Source organism: Mus pahari, chromosome 17 (genome assembly GCF_900095145.1).
Source record: "Mus pahari chromosome 17, PAHARI_EIJ_v1.1, whole genome shotgun sequence".
Lineage (NCBI taxonomy): Eukaryota > Metazoa > Chordata > Mammalia > Rodentia > Muridae > Mus > Mus pahari.
The window spans coordinates 57,489,652-57,505,355 of record NC_034606.1 but is presented as its reverse complement, the minus strand read 5'-3'; the positions used below and the strand labels follow the sequence as shown (position 1 = coordinate 57,505,355).

The window sequence follows — 15,704 nt, the reverse complement described above, 5'->3', positions numbered from 1 at the left end:
CTTCTTCTTCTTCTTCTTCTTCTTCTTCTTCTTCTTCTTCTTCTTCTTCTTCTTCTTCTTCTTCTTCTTCTTCTTCTTCTTCTTCTTCTTCTTCTCTTATGCTCTAACCTTTATTTCTCAGCCTTTGGATGCTCCTGGTGTTTGATCACTGAATGGCAGTGTCACAAAGTTACTGAGTGCTTTCTCTATCTTTTCTTTCTTTTTCCTGTACTTTTCTCCCTCTGTGAATAAGAAATTTTAAAAGACCCATCTCTACTCTCAGATATTCTGTATTCTGTTTGATCTAATACATCCTCAGGCTCTCAAGTGAGTTTTTCATGTGATTTATTGAACTTTCATTTTCTCTATGGGTCTGTTTCAAAACATGCATTTTTTTCTGTTGAATTTCACATTTATATCCTGCATTTTATTCTCAATTTCAGCGAAGGGTTTATCTTTAGTCACTTAGATCTTATTCACTGGCTTTGAAAAAAACCCATTCTTTGAATTCTCTATCAGGCCTCTCATTCATCTAAACTTCTTTGCTGTTATCAGAAAGTTTTGATCTTTTGATGTTATCATATGACCCAATTAAAATATATTTTCTGTGTTCCTATGTTCAGATTTGTACATGAAGTGGATGAGATCTATCACTACCACTTTATGGTCTTCTGAGTAAGTGGATTGCTTCATGTTTCATGGCTTGGGTGCATTAGGCAATGTTGGTATTATGTCCAGTTGGGCATGAAGTATAGTCTCCTGGTGTTTCTTTGCCAAATGATGGTGAGTACACTCTTTCTGCAGGCCATTCAAGAGTGGGAACGTGGTAGTAGTTCAGGCAGGTGTGAGGTGGACAGCCTTGTATGTGAAATCTATACTGTGTGTCTATACTTACAACAGTGGCACAATTTCTAGTCAGACGATAGGGGTATCTTAGGTACTGTTGACTATTTTATTCATTGGCCTCTCTGGCTTTGCTAATAGCACTAATACTGTGGGGCTGAAACACTGTGTCTACTTGCCAATAAATGGAAAGTTGTTGGTGAGAGATGGGCAAGATTCCTCTTGAGCCTCCATTAGCTGGGTGGGGCGATGATTAGGTTTTTCTTACTCTTTTATGCTTAGTGTCCATAGAGGGAGAAGATCATGGGACAGGGCTGGCACTAGCAAAGTTTCTCATCAGACTCTCTTAGGCTGTGTGCCTACAAGAGTTGGTAACCACTGGAGTTCCCATGTTACTCAAAGCTATTCCAGGATGCACCTGTGTGCAGCAACAATGAAATGGAGTGGTAGCATCTTGGGACGGACTGTATGCTCTTCCTGTTACTGCCACATATATGTGTGTGACTGGCCATCAGATGAGCTCCATATCTGGTGTCTTGAGGAGAGCACCTCCTTTCCACTCCCCACTATGATGCTATTTTCGATAGCAAAAGGCATCCTATAGATTTGATTCAGAGTCAAGCTTCAATGCCAAGCTTCATTTGTGAGGCATTCCCAATGTTACTAGTGCATTGGAATGTCTGTTGCATCCACAGGATGGGAATATTCAGGTTTCCCATCCCCAGGGAAGAGTGACTTGAGACAAGTTGTCCTGTCTTAGGGACAGTGCTTGGCTTTGGCATTCTAGGACACCTATGAAAAATCCCAGCTTATTTGTAAAACCAGGATGCAGGTGCCAGAGAATGTATAACTTTTCTGCAGCTAGGATCGTTAGCATCCACGTTGACAGCATTTTATGAATCTGCCCCATTCTACACTTACCCCTGCAGAGCCGAAACACCCTCTCTTAGTCTGTGGAGCTGGGTGGCAAGGGACAGGGTATTTCATTTTCTCCTTGTACATTGCTGTCTCCTATCTCTGTATTTTACCATATTCCAGTTTCTCTTCTGCGTACTTTCAGTGTTCTCCTACAGTCATTACCGTGAAATGTAGCTGTGTAGCTGTTGATTTGCTTGGTCAGCTCTGGCTGGGTACTTCTACGGATTTGTAAATGGCAAGGTCAAAAATTTCTAGGGAATTTACTTTTTTTTTTTCATGGAAGAAGTATATTAGTCAACAAGTCTGATGTAATGTTTAACTTTATTGAAAAATAATAGAAGTTATTTGGTTGTTACCATATATGCATTATGTTATCATATATATGCATTGATAATGATTCATAGAAATAATGTATGGATTCATTACTAGAAAACAATAGAGCAAACATTTCACTACATATTCATTAAAATTTGAAGACTTTTAGTTTAAGGGACCATCAGAAAAACCATTTACCGAAGGCTTAGTCTTCTCAAAGCATGAATTGGAAACGTCACAGTAGTGAGAGATCAGGTGGGAAGATATAGACATCCTTAAATAAGTCACAAGAACTCAGATTTAAAGGTATCCAAGCACACTGAGGAAAATGGAGCAGATGCCGCTGCCACAGGCGGGATGGGACAGAGAGGAGGCATCTGGAGACCTAGTTCAGGCCTGAGTAACCAGTCATGGGACAATGACATTCTAGTCTCTGGAAGTCTTGAGACCACTGGAAGCAATCTATGCATTTTGAAATCATTTTACTATCAACTATTTGTAACTAATTATGCATTCTGAATCACTCTTGCTTAATTCAGCCTGTATTGACCTTTATATAAATGGGATTTACAAGACACATTCTTTTATGCCTCGTAACTCTCTTCAAGAATGTTGAATGCTCCTGGAAAATACAGAAGTGGATGCTCACAGTCATCTATAGGATGGAACACAGGGCCCCCAATGGAGGAGCTAAAGAAAGTACCCAAGGAGCGGAAGGGGTCTTCAACCATGTAGGTGGAACAACAATATGAACTAATCAGTACCCTCAGAGTTCGTGTCTCTAGCTGCATATGTAGCAGAAGATGGCCTAGTCAGACATCGGTGGGAAGAGAGGCCCCTAGGTCTTGCAAATTTTATATGCCCCAGTACAGGGGAGTGCTAGGTCCAAGAAGTGGAAGTGGGTGGGTAGGGGAGTGGGGGAGAGAGGTATAGGGAACTTTTGGGATAGCATTTGAAATGTAAATAAAATATCTAATAAAAATGTAAAAAAAAAAAAAAAAAAAAAAAAAAGAAATCATAGCACTTTATAAATGAGCCAGTAAGGCAGCAGAGAACAAGTAAATGACACTTCCTTAACAAAGAATATGAAGCAGAGAGCCAATGCTCACAAAAGAAAAAAAAAAAAAAAGAAAGACAGCAGTATGCGGATCAAGTCGAGCTATAGCTACCTACCGAAGGTTAATGTTGAATGCACAGCAGGTATTCATAAAAGGACTGCATGGGAAACCAGGAGAGCAACAGTATAGCCTTCTGCCTGGAACATGATGAAGAAATAGCCTTTGTGCCTAGACTCTTTTTTACCTCCTTAGGTCCCTGTCATATGGATCCTAATACTGATCCTGTCATAACAACATAAAAAACAAACAAAAAAACAATTTCAAGATAAGCCAAAGTAAAACATTTCCACCTTTATATCTAGGCATTTCTTTTGAACTGAAATAAAATATTCCACATGTTACTGAGAAAATATTTAGTGGACAACATATTTATTATTTATATGCTAAAAACAAGCTTATCACAAAGCTTGATTATATACATAGAACATGACATTTTTTTTTCAGATTTTCACCAAATTTTGGGGGAGGTATCTCAACCCATAGAAGTATATAAACACGGATGTGAAAATGTATCACAGTTTTAGAAATCTGCTAAGCATACTTGACTTTATTAAAAGGAAAATGAAATGGATCATTTGTAAAATATTAAATTCTTAGAAGTGTGAAGGTGTTTCTTCTAGAAAATGTGCATGTTGGTTCGTGCATGCAGGAGAGGAGAAAGATCAGCCATAGTTTGATCTGAGTTGGAAAGAACTGAAATCAGGATAGTGAAGTGTTTATGTAGGAAACCATGAGACAAAACTGAACTCTAGAACTGGGCACTGGCTTCGTGGGCTGCTTACCTAACATTTGCAAGCTCTTGGCACTACAAAAGAAAGAAAAAAAGAATCACTGGAGAATACACGGAATCGTTTAGCAAGTCCATTAACAATGGCTAAAACTAAGGAGCATGAAACCCTTACTTATCACTAGTTCAAAATTTGTGGCCAGCTTTTAACTCTAGGCAAGTAAAATGAGTTTATCTCCCTATGTGTAATAGTCCTTCAAAAAGATGCAATCATGGAAGAAGAAGAAGAAGACGACAGAAGAAGAGGACAAGAAGGAGACGGAGGAGAAGAAGGAGAAGGAGAAGGGGAAGAAGGAGGAGGAGAAAAAGGAGAAAAGAAGGAGGAGAATGAGGAGAAAAAGAAGAAGGAGGAGGAGAAGGGGAAGGAGAAGGAGGAGAGGAAGAAGGAGGAGAGGGAGAAGGAGGGGGAGGGGGACAGGGAAAGGGGGAGGAAGAGGGGGAGGGGGAGGAAGAGGAAGAGGAGGAGGAGGAGGAGGAGGAGGAGAAGAAGAAGAAGAAGAAGAAGGAGAAGGAGAAGGAGAAGGAGAAGGAGAAGGAGAAGGAGAAGAGGAGGAGGAGGAGGAGGAGGAGGAGGAGGAGCAGCAGCAGCAGCAGCAGCAGCAGCTATAGCAAACAGACCAATATATAGGATTGTCCTAGTTAGCATCACTTGCCAACTTGACACCATCTCAATTGGGTAATTCTTTTTATCTGGTTGGTCTGTGGGCATAGTCTTTGACAGATTGTCTTGACTGATAGTGATAATTCATGTAGGAGGTCCAAGCCCACTGTGGGTGGTACAATCCCCTGAGCAAGTGGTCCAGGGTTGTATAAGGAAACTAGCTGAGCAGGTCAGTCAGCCAGAGAGCAAGGCAGCAAGCAAGTTACTGCACGGACTTCCCTCAATGATGGGCTGTGACTTGGAAGTGAATGATGAAATAAACCCTTTCATCTCCCAAGGTTCTTTTGGTTAGAGTGTTTTATCACAGTAATGGAATAAAAGCAACAGATCAAAGAGGACGATGCAGATTTGTAAAGTAATTTAGGGTAAATAGTATTTGTTATTATTCAAATGGAATTGAACCAGGGGATTCAAGACTGTCCCTTCATGACCCAGAGACTACCCTATCCAGGGATCCTCCCCATAAACAGCCACCAAACCCAGATACTATTGCATATGTCAGCAAGATTGTGCTGACAGGACCCTGATATAGCTGTCTCTTGTGAGGCTATGCCAGTGCCTGACAAATATAGAAGTGGATACTCACAGTCATCTATTGGATGGAACACAGAGCTCCCAATGGAGGAGCTAGAGAAAGTACCCAAGGAGCTGAAGGGGTTTGCAACCCTATAGGAGGAACAACAATATGAACTAACCAGTACCCCCAGAGCTCGTGTCTCTAGTTGCATATGTAGCAGAAAATGGCCTAGTTGCCCATCATTGGGAGGAGAGGCCCTTGGTCTTGCGAAGATTATATGCAGGGGAATGCCAGATCCAGGAAGCAAGAATGGGTGGGTTGGGGAGCAGAGTGGGGGGAGGGTATAGGGGACTTTTAGGATAGCATTTGAAATGTAAATGAAGAAAATATCTACTAAAAATGTTTTTGAAAAAAAAAAAACTGTCCCTTCATGAACCTAAACTCTTATGAAGGGAGAAAATGCTTATGATTTAATTATGAATAAATTGCCAAAAAATGGGTATACCAGTGTATGCTAAGGAGCTAAGAAAATGTGTTTTCTGTCAATACAGTTTTGCCCCAAACTCTTGTCTGTTGTTTCATTCTAATAAGGTCTAAGATTTGTTTCAGAAGTCTCAGGAAAGTAACAGGTACTAACTTCAATGAGAACTGGCAGGATAGGTGACCTGGGCAAGCTACAGGGAGAGTTGAGTATAGTGCTGGGGCCTTAGACTGATTGGAGAGCTAATAGGTTCTGTACATAGCTACTGTAGGTTTTCACACAGGACACTAGCTTCAACATAGATAGGTGTGTGTCCTCATGATGACAAACAATCTACTGGGTTAAATGAAATTTTACATACATAGTTAACAATGTCTTCTATTCTGTAGACATTGGGGGTGGCACATGGGATGGTTAAATGTTTAAGCAATGAAAAGCTAGATTAATAGAACTCTGCCTAGCCAGTTAACAATATACCCTTTAATAAAGACATATAAGGTATTTAATTGAATACACTGAAAATTACTGCAAAGATGGATGGCTTCCCAAAACACACTTTTAGATGATCAATCAAATAAACCTGCTGTGTTGTAGACTGGATTGTGTCCTACAAAAATCAAATTATTTAGCTTCTCCAAAGCCATGAGTGGTAAGATCCCATTGCTGAAACCTCTCAGAGCATGTGAGTTATATAGGCAAAGCAGACGTGTGAAGAGGAGACACTTCATTAATATTCTTTCTTCATTCTCTCACCTGTGAAAGGCAGGCTAGAGGCAAAGGGGGTAATTTGGCATCACTGAAATACTGCATTTATTATATAATTTGTTCCCAGTAGGAATATGTGACTTGGAATATGTGACACAATGACCTTTAAGCAGAGTTTCAAAACAACTTTATTGGAAAAGAAACAAAAGGTGATAGAAAAACTTCACAATTTATAATTCACAATTAAGAGTCTTCTAATAGTATACGTACAACCAAACATGTTAACCACAGTGGGCAAAGAAAATAACAGTCCTTGGTTAACTTTTCATAAGGATAATCAATAATTTATTTTTTATTGTCACAAATTACCACAATTATCTAGCTACATGACCAGTGTCACTACATATCACGGGAAGATTGTCCACCCACACTTTACCGAGACAAAGACAATTGCCATTTATGTGTTAAATGTACAGGAGGGTGTTAAAAGGGTGCTACTTCATGTATAAGACAAGATGCGGCATGTAGTTTAGTAGCAGATCTGATTTAGCATACACTATGCCAGGAGGTAAGCATAGACGTGTTTTGGCATTGAACTATTAAAATAGCAAATAAGAAAATTAGAGAAATAAATCCAGATTTTTAACTTACAATAGATACATTAAAATAGGAAATTAATTAGGTCCTTAGTATTTTCGTTCGTTTTTTTTCTTTCCTTTTGTTTTATTTTTTTCTATAAATGTGTGCTATGAATATATCACAAGTTAAGGAAAGATATTAGTCAAAGAAGGTACCAGCATATGAAAAACAAATTAAAAAGTACCAGGTATTTTTGCTTACAAAAAATTTAAACTGTAAAGTCACAAAATATATATAAAAATGCCACATTGAACGAGGCAATGATACTCTACCGAAACTGGTAGCGTGTTCTCTAAGCCAGTTGTCCCTATGTGTCTGGTCATACGGTGGTCACCGACAGAAAGGCATTGTGGACCCTAGTGCCATCTGGGGATTTGGCTCCATGGGTCATCAGTTCTTGGATTGTCATCCAGTTATCCAAAATTTTCTTGTTTCTTTTTTTCATCATCTTTTTGTGGCTTAGTTCGATGATGCTCAGCTCCTTCTTGCCTTCGCCGCTGCTCTGCGGGCTCTCCTTCAGGCTCTCCAGCCGACTCCGCATCATGAACTCCCGGCGCCGCCTTTGCTCCTTGGCACGGACCAGGTGTTGCTTTCTTTCCTCCTTGCTCCAGTAGCGCCCCATTTTCATCTCACTCATGGTGTCGTCATCTGTGGTCATGCCACTCCGCTCCTCCTTGATCTTTAAGGCACGTTCCTTCAGAAGTCGGTCTCGCACTGGCCTCTTGGTGATGTACCGGGTCCCATCACTCCTAATTTTTACCTTCCATTCCATCTTGGGCTCCGAACCCCTTTGCGATTCCTTGCACATGCTCACCAAGCTGAGCTGACTCTGGGCATACTCCACAGCCGATTTCTGTTGAATTAACTGCATGTAGCTCTGATAATGCCGGGCATGCGCCGGAATGTTGGCGTATCTGTAGGAGGAGCTGTGGTAAGGAGAGAGGTATGGAGGATGCTCGCTGACTGTGTGCTCTTGATCCAGAAGTTGGCCGCTTTCTAGACTCTTCTCCAGGCTTTCGACGCTGCAACCTTCATCGGTGGCTTTGACTTTGGTTGATGTGTATTCCCTGGAGCTCTGTCTGGGAGGGGACTGATGGGCTGTCATCATGCTCCTCAGGTTTTTCTTATTGGTGAGGTTGATCATTCTTGGAAGGGAACTGTCCGGGGACCTGTCCACTGTCAGCGGAGTGCTTCTGCAGCTCTCCGCTGTATTGTACGCACTCGAGCTGTCCTTGTCTGACTTTTCTGGGTGTTCCATGATGTCATCCAGTTTCCCCCTTGGCACATCCAGGCTGGTGTTGTAATTTCGGAATCCCCCATCATGTAATGCCCAGATGTCTCCATATTGGTCCGTCACTTTCTGGAGCCTGTGGGCCTGCATGATGTTCTGGCACTCTAGCTCAATGTTTCTCAACTCCTCGTTAAGCAGCTGCAGCTCGTGCTCCACCCCGTCCTGTTCCCCTCGATTGCACTCGATGGTACTGCTTGAGTAGTACAGGTCATAATCTCCGTGGTTTCGAATCTTAAGCTCCAACAGCTGCTGGAAGCCTTCACACACCTCCTGGTTGCTGGCACAGTCTAAGCACTCACCCCCAGCACAGCTCTCGTTGCACTGATGCTCAATGCTCCCTAGCGTGTCTTGGCTCTGCCCCAGCTCTCTCTTGCTCTTCAGGGCTGTGCCGTGGGGCTCCTCCACTGCGTTCTCCTGCTCCGAGCTCTCATCATTCCGCAAGCTCTCATCCGTGCGCCCCACACCACTGTCCTTCTCCTGGTTGTTGGAGGAGGAGGTGGCCGTGTCTGTTGTGCCTTCTTCTTCCTCTTGCTTTTTTGGCTGAGAAAACAGAACACAAGATATTATTTTTGGAACGCACTGGCTGTTGTAAACTTGCTTGAAAAACAATGTTTCAGTGGCCTAGGGTGGAGTTCCTAGAACCAGCTCTAGCTGTTTGCCTACGAATTTTAGAAATAGAGACAATTAGTTCACAACAGCCTTGTGTGTAGCATAACAGAGGGCATAGGTTTCATTATAGCTGTAACACTGGGTATAAAAGAGACAGAGACCCTGGAAGTGAAGGATTGTTACATTCAGCGTTTCTCTTTGGGAAACCAAGGTAAAGGATATATACAAAGTGACGACTTCTCAGGTAGAAACACTCGGAAGAGTAGTGAAGAAGAAGTATCTACATCTTCTTCAGCAATTTGTAGGTCTAATGCTTAAGTAACTATTTCTGCTTCTTAACTTTCTTTAAACAAAGTAGAATAAGGCAGAAATGACCGCCTATATAGTTCTGATGTATTATTGATCTATTTAGTGATCTACCAAAGGCACTGCTTGCACTGCCCGTTTGCCAGCCACAACTTTACTCACAACCTGAAACAGAATGACTTGGAATCGCAGCTGAAAACAATTGTCACCACTAACAACCTGCTGACCGCCCTGTGTGCTTCTGTAAAATCTTTTTTTGGTTGCCCATCCCGACATTGTGGTTTTAGGGTATAAAATGAAAATACTAACTGGACCTGGATTGAAGCCTTTCAGGAGCTGTCCTGGCTTTGGCCCACCAGTGACTCCAAGCATTGGTGGCAGAATGCTTATTTCAGAAGGATTCCCACAACATAAATTGGGGGAGGGGGCAGAGAGGTGGTCTTTATTGACAAGAATGCGCAGAATATAGGAAGGCTGGTATCACAAAACAGCAATGGTCCATGTTAAGATGCTGTGCTGGAACCACAGACCTCTCTCTCTCTCTGTAGAGGAGGATGCCCCACGTCACACAGGTCTAGGCTGTGAGTGGCCGAGTAGGCTGAAGGCAAAGCTCTCCTCCTACATTCCACATTACTCATGGTCAGCATGTCATGTTTCTGGATTCATGACCACAGTGCATCTCCCTCCACGTTATCCATCTCAGAAGCAAGCACAATGTCCCAGAGCTGGACCATGTGCAAAGTATTCTTAGCCACTAATTTCCTGCCCAGGTGAGATTTAGTCGGGGGGCAGGTGGAATTGGTTAAGGGCATTTGTTTAATGTGGGCCACACCTTCTGCTGGAGACCTACATAAGGACATTGGAAGAAGGAAGATTTATTTACTCTCTCTTCTCTGCCTGCTTGCCTTGTGGGACTGAGCAACTGCTAGATCCTTGGACTTCCATTCACAGCTGCTGCTGACCATTGTTGGGGGAGTTGGACTACAAACTGTATGTCATCAACAAACTCCCTTGCTATATAGAGACTACCCACGTTCTGTGACTCATGAGAACCCCGACTAATACAGAAATTGGTATACATCCAGACATATGTTCATTAAATAACAACATTCTTCAGCAGTTCTCCCTGTGGTGTGGAGCCAGCTTAAGAACAGACATGAGCAGAAGCAGTCAGGCTGACTTGTGAATGACACCATAAACTCAAGCTCCTGTGAAGAATATGACCCCCCCCCCCTTTCCCCAAAAGGAAACTTGTGAGTTGTGAAGAAGCATGCTCCGTAGCCCTTTAGGAGGGTGCAACTCCAGCTGGCTGGCCTTATGATCTGATGCCAGTCTGAAATGCTCAGATACCTGAACCTGTAACTCCACAGTAGGGCTGCCTACCCTCCATGTCTACTTCATTTTTGCAAGAAGAAACTTCTCTGCATGAGTAGACACAAGGTGTCTTTGCATGAGTAGGCCTATGACAGGCTACCATCTTGGCCTTTCTTCCTGGTTGAGGGGTATAAGCTAGGTCTTTGCTTAAGGGTTGACAGCCTTCTGGGGATGCAGCAATCCCTTCAGAGGTTCTAGGCTTTTCCTGCCTTTGGAGTCTGGGTGTAGTAGCAGAATCATAAGGTTCCACTTGGGGGACACTGAATAATTCTTTGCCCTGATCCAATCTGAATGTATTGGAGTTTTTTTGTTTTGTTTTTGTTTTGTTTGGTTTTTTGTTTGTTTGTTTTTAAAGATTTATTGTTATATGTAAGTACACTATAGCTGTCTTCAGACACACCAGAAGAGGGCGTCAGATCTCATTACGGATGGTTGTGAGCCACCATGTGGTTGCTGGGATTTGAACTCAGGACCTTAGGAAGAGCAGTCAGTGCTCTTAACCGCTGAGCCATCTCACCAGTCCTGTATTGTTGTTTAATTGCTTTATGTTTCCCCCTACCTATTAATTTTTTCCCCTGAATTTTGTGAATCCATGTTGGTGACAATTGGTTTGATAGAGGCTGTGGGATTTTTGTGGCTACAGTGAGATTCTTCTGAAAACTTTCTGTATACAAGGGATTTGGTTCTGAAGAAGCAAACACTCCCTCCAGCCTACCCTGGATACCCCGGATGACAAGGCCCCAAGGCGGGTGATGCTAGGACAACTTACTGTAGTAACACATAGAAACACCTCAGAAGAACATACCCCACTCCTGGTTTAGAAGGATCGCGGTTCATTTAGAAGGTGCCATTGAGAGTGGTCAGCTCTTTGTCTGAGCTACCCATACTTCTTGAGAGTTCGGGGGATTCTGAGACACTACTAGGGGTGTCTGGCAGATTGGTGATTCTGGAAGATAATGTTCCTTAAGCAGCACATCTGACTTGAAACATTTCCTGAGTAGTGACTTGTCCTACAGTCACCAGATTAAGCCTTTCACAAAAGGGGTTTCAGAGATACAATGAACAGAGTTGAATTGAATCCCATGAAGGTGAACTGCCCCTAGAATTCCTCAGACTGATGATGGCAGAAGTGGAGTGCTTCCATCTCTCCTTGGTGACAGGAGACTTTCCTTTATCTTTTTTTCCATAACTAACTTTAGACCAGTGCCAGATGGCCTTTCTCTGGTGAATTCACTTTGGCTCTGTGAGCCCTTCTAGTCTTTATGACTGGCATGGCTCCTTTAAAATTTTCTTGTGGCCCTCTTTCAGACAGTTCTTAAACAGCAGGCAGTGAGCTGGTGCATAAATATCGTTAGCCCTTTAACTTCTTGCTCTGCTAATTTTGAATCTGCTGATTATTCCAAGTTACGTGTAAGCTTGCTATTTCAACTGGGTCTCGCTAACAGGGACATGGCTGAGAGGGAATCCACAGACTCATTGGAAACTAAGACCAGGAAAAACAAGCAAGCAAACAGGCCAACAAACAAACAAGAAACAACAACAACAAAACCAAAACCACCACCACCGCAAACAACAACAACAACAACAAAAACCCTCTACCAGGTGCTGTGGATCTGGCTTCAATTGAAAGCCCATCTGCAGACCATAGAAGACTTGAAAATACGAACCTTAAGATTAGATGACCTTGACTTTTGTATTGGCTCTCGGATACAAGTCGGTTTTACCTTTCTTTTTCATAGCCTGGCAGTTTGTATTATAGTCTCCTGACTAGCTGAAAAATAGACAACCCTTGTGTATGTGTGTATCTGTATATTCTGTTGTATACACATTATGCTGAATGTGTTTATATGACAGGATAAAGGAATTCTCTTCAAACCGTCTCACAGTTACATGAGCAGACTCATAAATTAAAACTCTCACATTTAAAAAGTGCCCATTTGTTCAAATCATTGATATACAGTGTGCTTGGGTGTGCTGGTCAGGTACGGTTATATTTATTATCACTGGATACAAAATATGAAAGTTGTGTCTAAATAAATATTAACATTTGTAATGGTCTTAAATATTAGTTAATATGCTTAAGCTTCTTAAATTTTGTAAAAATAAAGGATTATTCTGCAGGGTTATAAATGTATTTTTCTCCCACCTTTTGCTAAGGCATTTAAAGCTTGATTTCTCCCTGGGGTTTGCTAAGGTTATTGAGATTCAAAAGTATAATTAACATGTGCAATTCTATATACAAAGAGCACAAAACAAAGTTAAGATATCTTTTGACAAAAAAAAGAAACCCAAAACAAAACAAAACAGAAGACAATGTTTATGGATAAGAAGTAATTTTGTATGCTATGACTAAATTAACCCAGGATGGAAAGGAAGGAAGGAAGGAAAGGAAAGGAAAGGAAAGGAAAGGAAAGGAAAGGAAAGGAAAGGAAAGGAAGGAAGAAAGGAAAGGAACGGAAAGGAAAGAGAGCTAAACAAGTCAGGCTTTGAGCAGTCACAGAGTCTCTGTAGAGGGCAAATCTTACAAGACGAATAAACAAAAAAACTATCATGTGTTGCCAGTGAGCTATAATTAGAAAGAGATTGTTTATATTTGTCCAGGCTCAAGCATTAACACACTGATATCAAACCAGAATCTCAATGCTCTATGTCTAAAGCAACAAGGCACTCTTAAATTATGTACTTATTCTTAGTAAAATTTATAAGTTAGGCATCCCTAAAATAATGCTACCAATCACGATTATTATTTTAAAATGCTGTATGCAGTGAGAGTAACTACTTTTTCAGTCAACTGCTAATTCTTACCAAAGTCCTACCGGTTTCTATGGTTACTGTTATCTTTAGTCATTTACATTTTTGCTTCTTCACCAAAGTAGTTGAACACAAGTATGTGAAAAAGAGTCTAAGGCATTCTTCTTACTATTAAGTTATATATTTTTTTAGAATTCCATATATGAATACTGTGTTTACATCATTTTCATGTTTCTCCCCCATCCAACCCCTCCTAGGCCCCACTCCTTCTCAACCTTCATGGCTTCTTTGTTTCAATTCTTATTGTTAGAAGCATGTGTGTGTATATGTGTGCATGTGTTTGTGTATGTGTGTGAATGTGCAAGTGTGTGAGTGTGTAAGTATGTGTTTAAGTGTGAGTATGTGTGACCATGTAAGTATGTACTTGAGTGTATAAGTGTGTGTGCGTGTGTGTTTGTGTGTATGCTTGCGTGTGACTGTCCAAGTGTGAGTGTGTGTGTGTGTGTGTGTGTGTCTGTGTGTAAATACAACTGGCTGACTCCATTTGTGTTGCTCATGTGCACGTGTGTATAGGGTTGACTATTTAAGACTAGATAACCTATCAGGAGACTTATCACTGGAAAGTATGATTGTCCCTCTGTCAGCAACCTTTGATTGATTGCCTGTGGCTCTTTATCTAGGGGGAAGGCCTTGTGGGTGTCCCTCAGTCTGCACTGGGATATTATCTCGCATCATCATTATGCAAGCCTTATTTAGATGGCTGTATGATTGCACTTTTCTGGATACAGCTTCCTTGTCATATATAAAACATGCTATGTCACAGAAGACATCCAACCCCCCTGGCTCTTACAATCCTTGTGCTCTCTCCTTCTACAAGGTTCTCTGAGCCTTAGGTGTAGGACTCATTTTGAATACAGCTTTTAGGGACAACTAAGCTTATAAGTAAGTTGTCTTTTCTTTGATAAAAATTGGCATGGCTACAGAAAATTAAATTTCTTTGCTTAAAGTTAGACTATAAATGGAGTGTTTTGCTTACTTATTTCAATATTTTCCCTTTAAAACTTTATAGCTGTGCATATCAAGCCTCCATAGGACTTTGACTCATTACACAGTGAGGCCTGCTCAGTGCCTTGACATAATGCCTGTTCTCAGCTGAAAAGAAGAGTGAATAGGACTTAGCAAGGGACACCACCTGTCCTTGGGTCAAGAGCATTTCTTCTAAACCTCTTTGTTGCCCAAATGTGAGTAAAATGATTGTTGAGGTAACTTCCCCATCAATCACTCACTTCCCCTCCAGGGTGGGCCAGTCAGGGTGGGCCAGTCAGGGTGGGCCAGTCAGGCTGGCAGCTAGCAGAAAAATCAACCTACCTACAGGATGGCCAGGCAGTGATGCTGAGGTAGGGGGACACATAGAACCAGGAGAGTTACTGTAATCATGAAAGAGTCATTTGTGTTAAGCTTACTGGAGGAGGAATGAAGCCGGTATGCTGGGAAGAAGTTATCTCCTAATAACTACCACAGTTATTAGAAGTCATTTCTCTTAGCTCTGCATTTTCACCTCAGACTGATGCTATTTACGTTTCAGTCACACACAGTGTGGTGAGGATTGTCGTTCAGAATGACTGATATGGTCCACCTCAGTTTGTCTGTAAGCTTCCCCTTGCCCACCTTGTTCCTGTTAAGCTGTTTACTCTTGACCACCCGAAGCAAAGCCAAAAGAGCTTGTACCACTCTGCCCTTCTAGTAACACCTCAGGGAAAACAAAAAAAAAAACAAAACAAAAAAAACTCTACTAAATAGCAGCATCAAACACCACATGGTTTTAGGAACTGGAAAGGGACCTGCCATTCGAAATACTAGTGTGAATGATTCACTGGGCTAAACTGCTTTCAGGGAAAATAAGACCTTCTGTATTCATGTCTTGACTCTCACTGAGGAAAGGCCCAATGAAGGTTGTCCACAGATAGTCACTGTGTTAGATTTCTCATTGGCTTCACGATTAGCCTTTAATCTATGGTGTAGTGAACATTAGCATTTACATGGACATTAGCAGATCTCAACAAATGGAGTTAGAAGAGTCAAGGTTTCAAAGTTAGTGTAGACAAAAAAAAAAAAAAAAAAAAAAAAAGTGACTCTATTCCTTGAGCAGGGTTGGTTTCAGCTTCTGGTCCTTTTGTGCCATGTCCCAAGCACCAGGCCTTCCACTTTGGATTTGGGGGGAGGGTATGCCAGGGAGATGGGAGACCAGGGGAGCAAGACTGTGGGGTGGCCTGATTTATCATTTTCCTCCTTATTCCCAGAGACAGGATGTCCCACTGACCCACGAGCTGAGGTTAGAGGTGTGCTTGGAGCATCTGGTTGAGACAGGATGTTCCACTGACCCACGAGCTGAGGTTACAGGTGTACTTGG

At 41.8% G+C, this 15,704-nt stretch overlaps 1 protein-coding gene across 1 annotated transcript in view; it reads right to left on the bottom strand.

The window, feature by feature from the left end:
• Positions 1 to 6,510: 6,510 nt before the first annotated feature.
• Positions 6,511 to 15,704, bottom strand: part of Pdzrn4 (PDZ domain containing ring finger 4) — a 341,948-nt gene continuing 332,754 nt past the window's right edge. The window contains 1 exon segment of the mRNA XM_021216554.2: positions 6,511 to 8,794. Coding sequence (XP_021072213.2) covers positions 7,283 to 8,794 — 1,512 coding nt within the window. The 3' untranslated portion in view covers positions 6,511 to 7,282.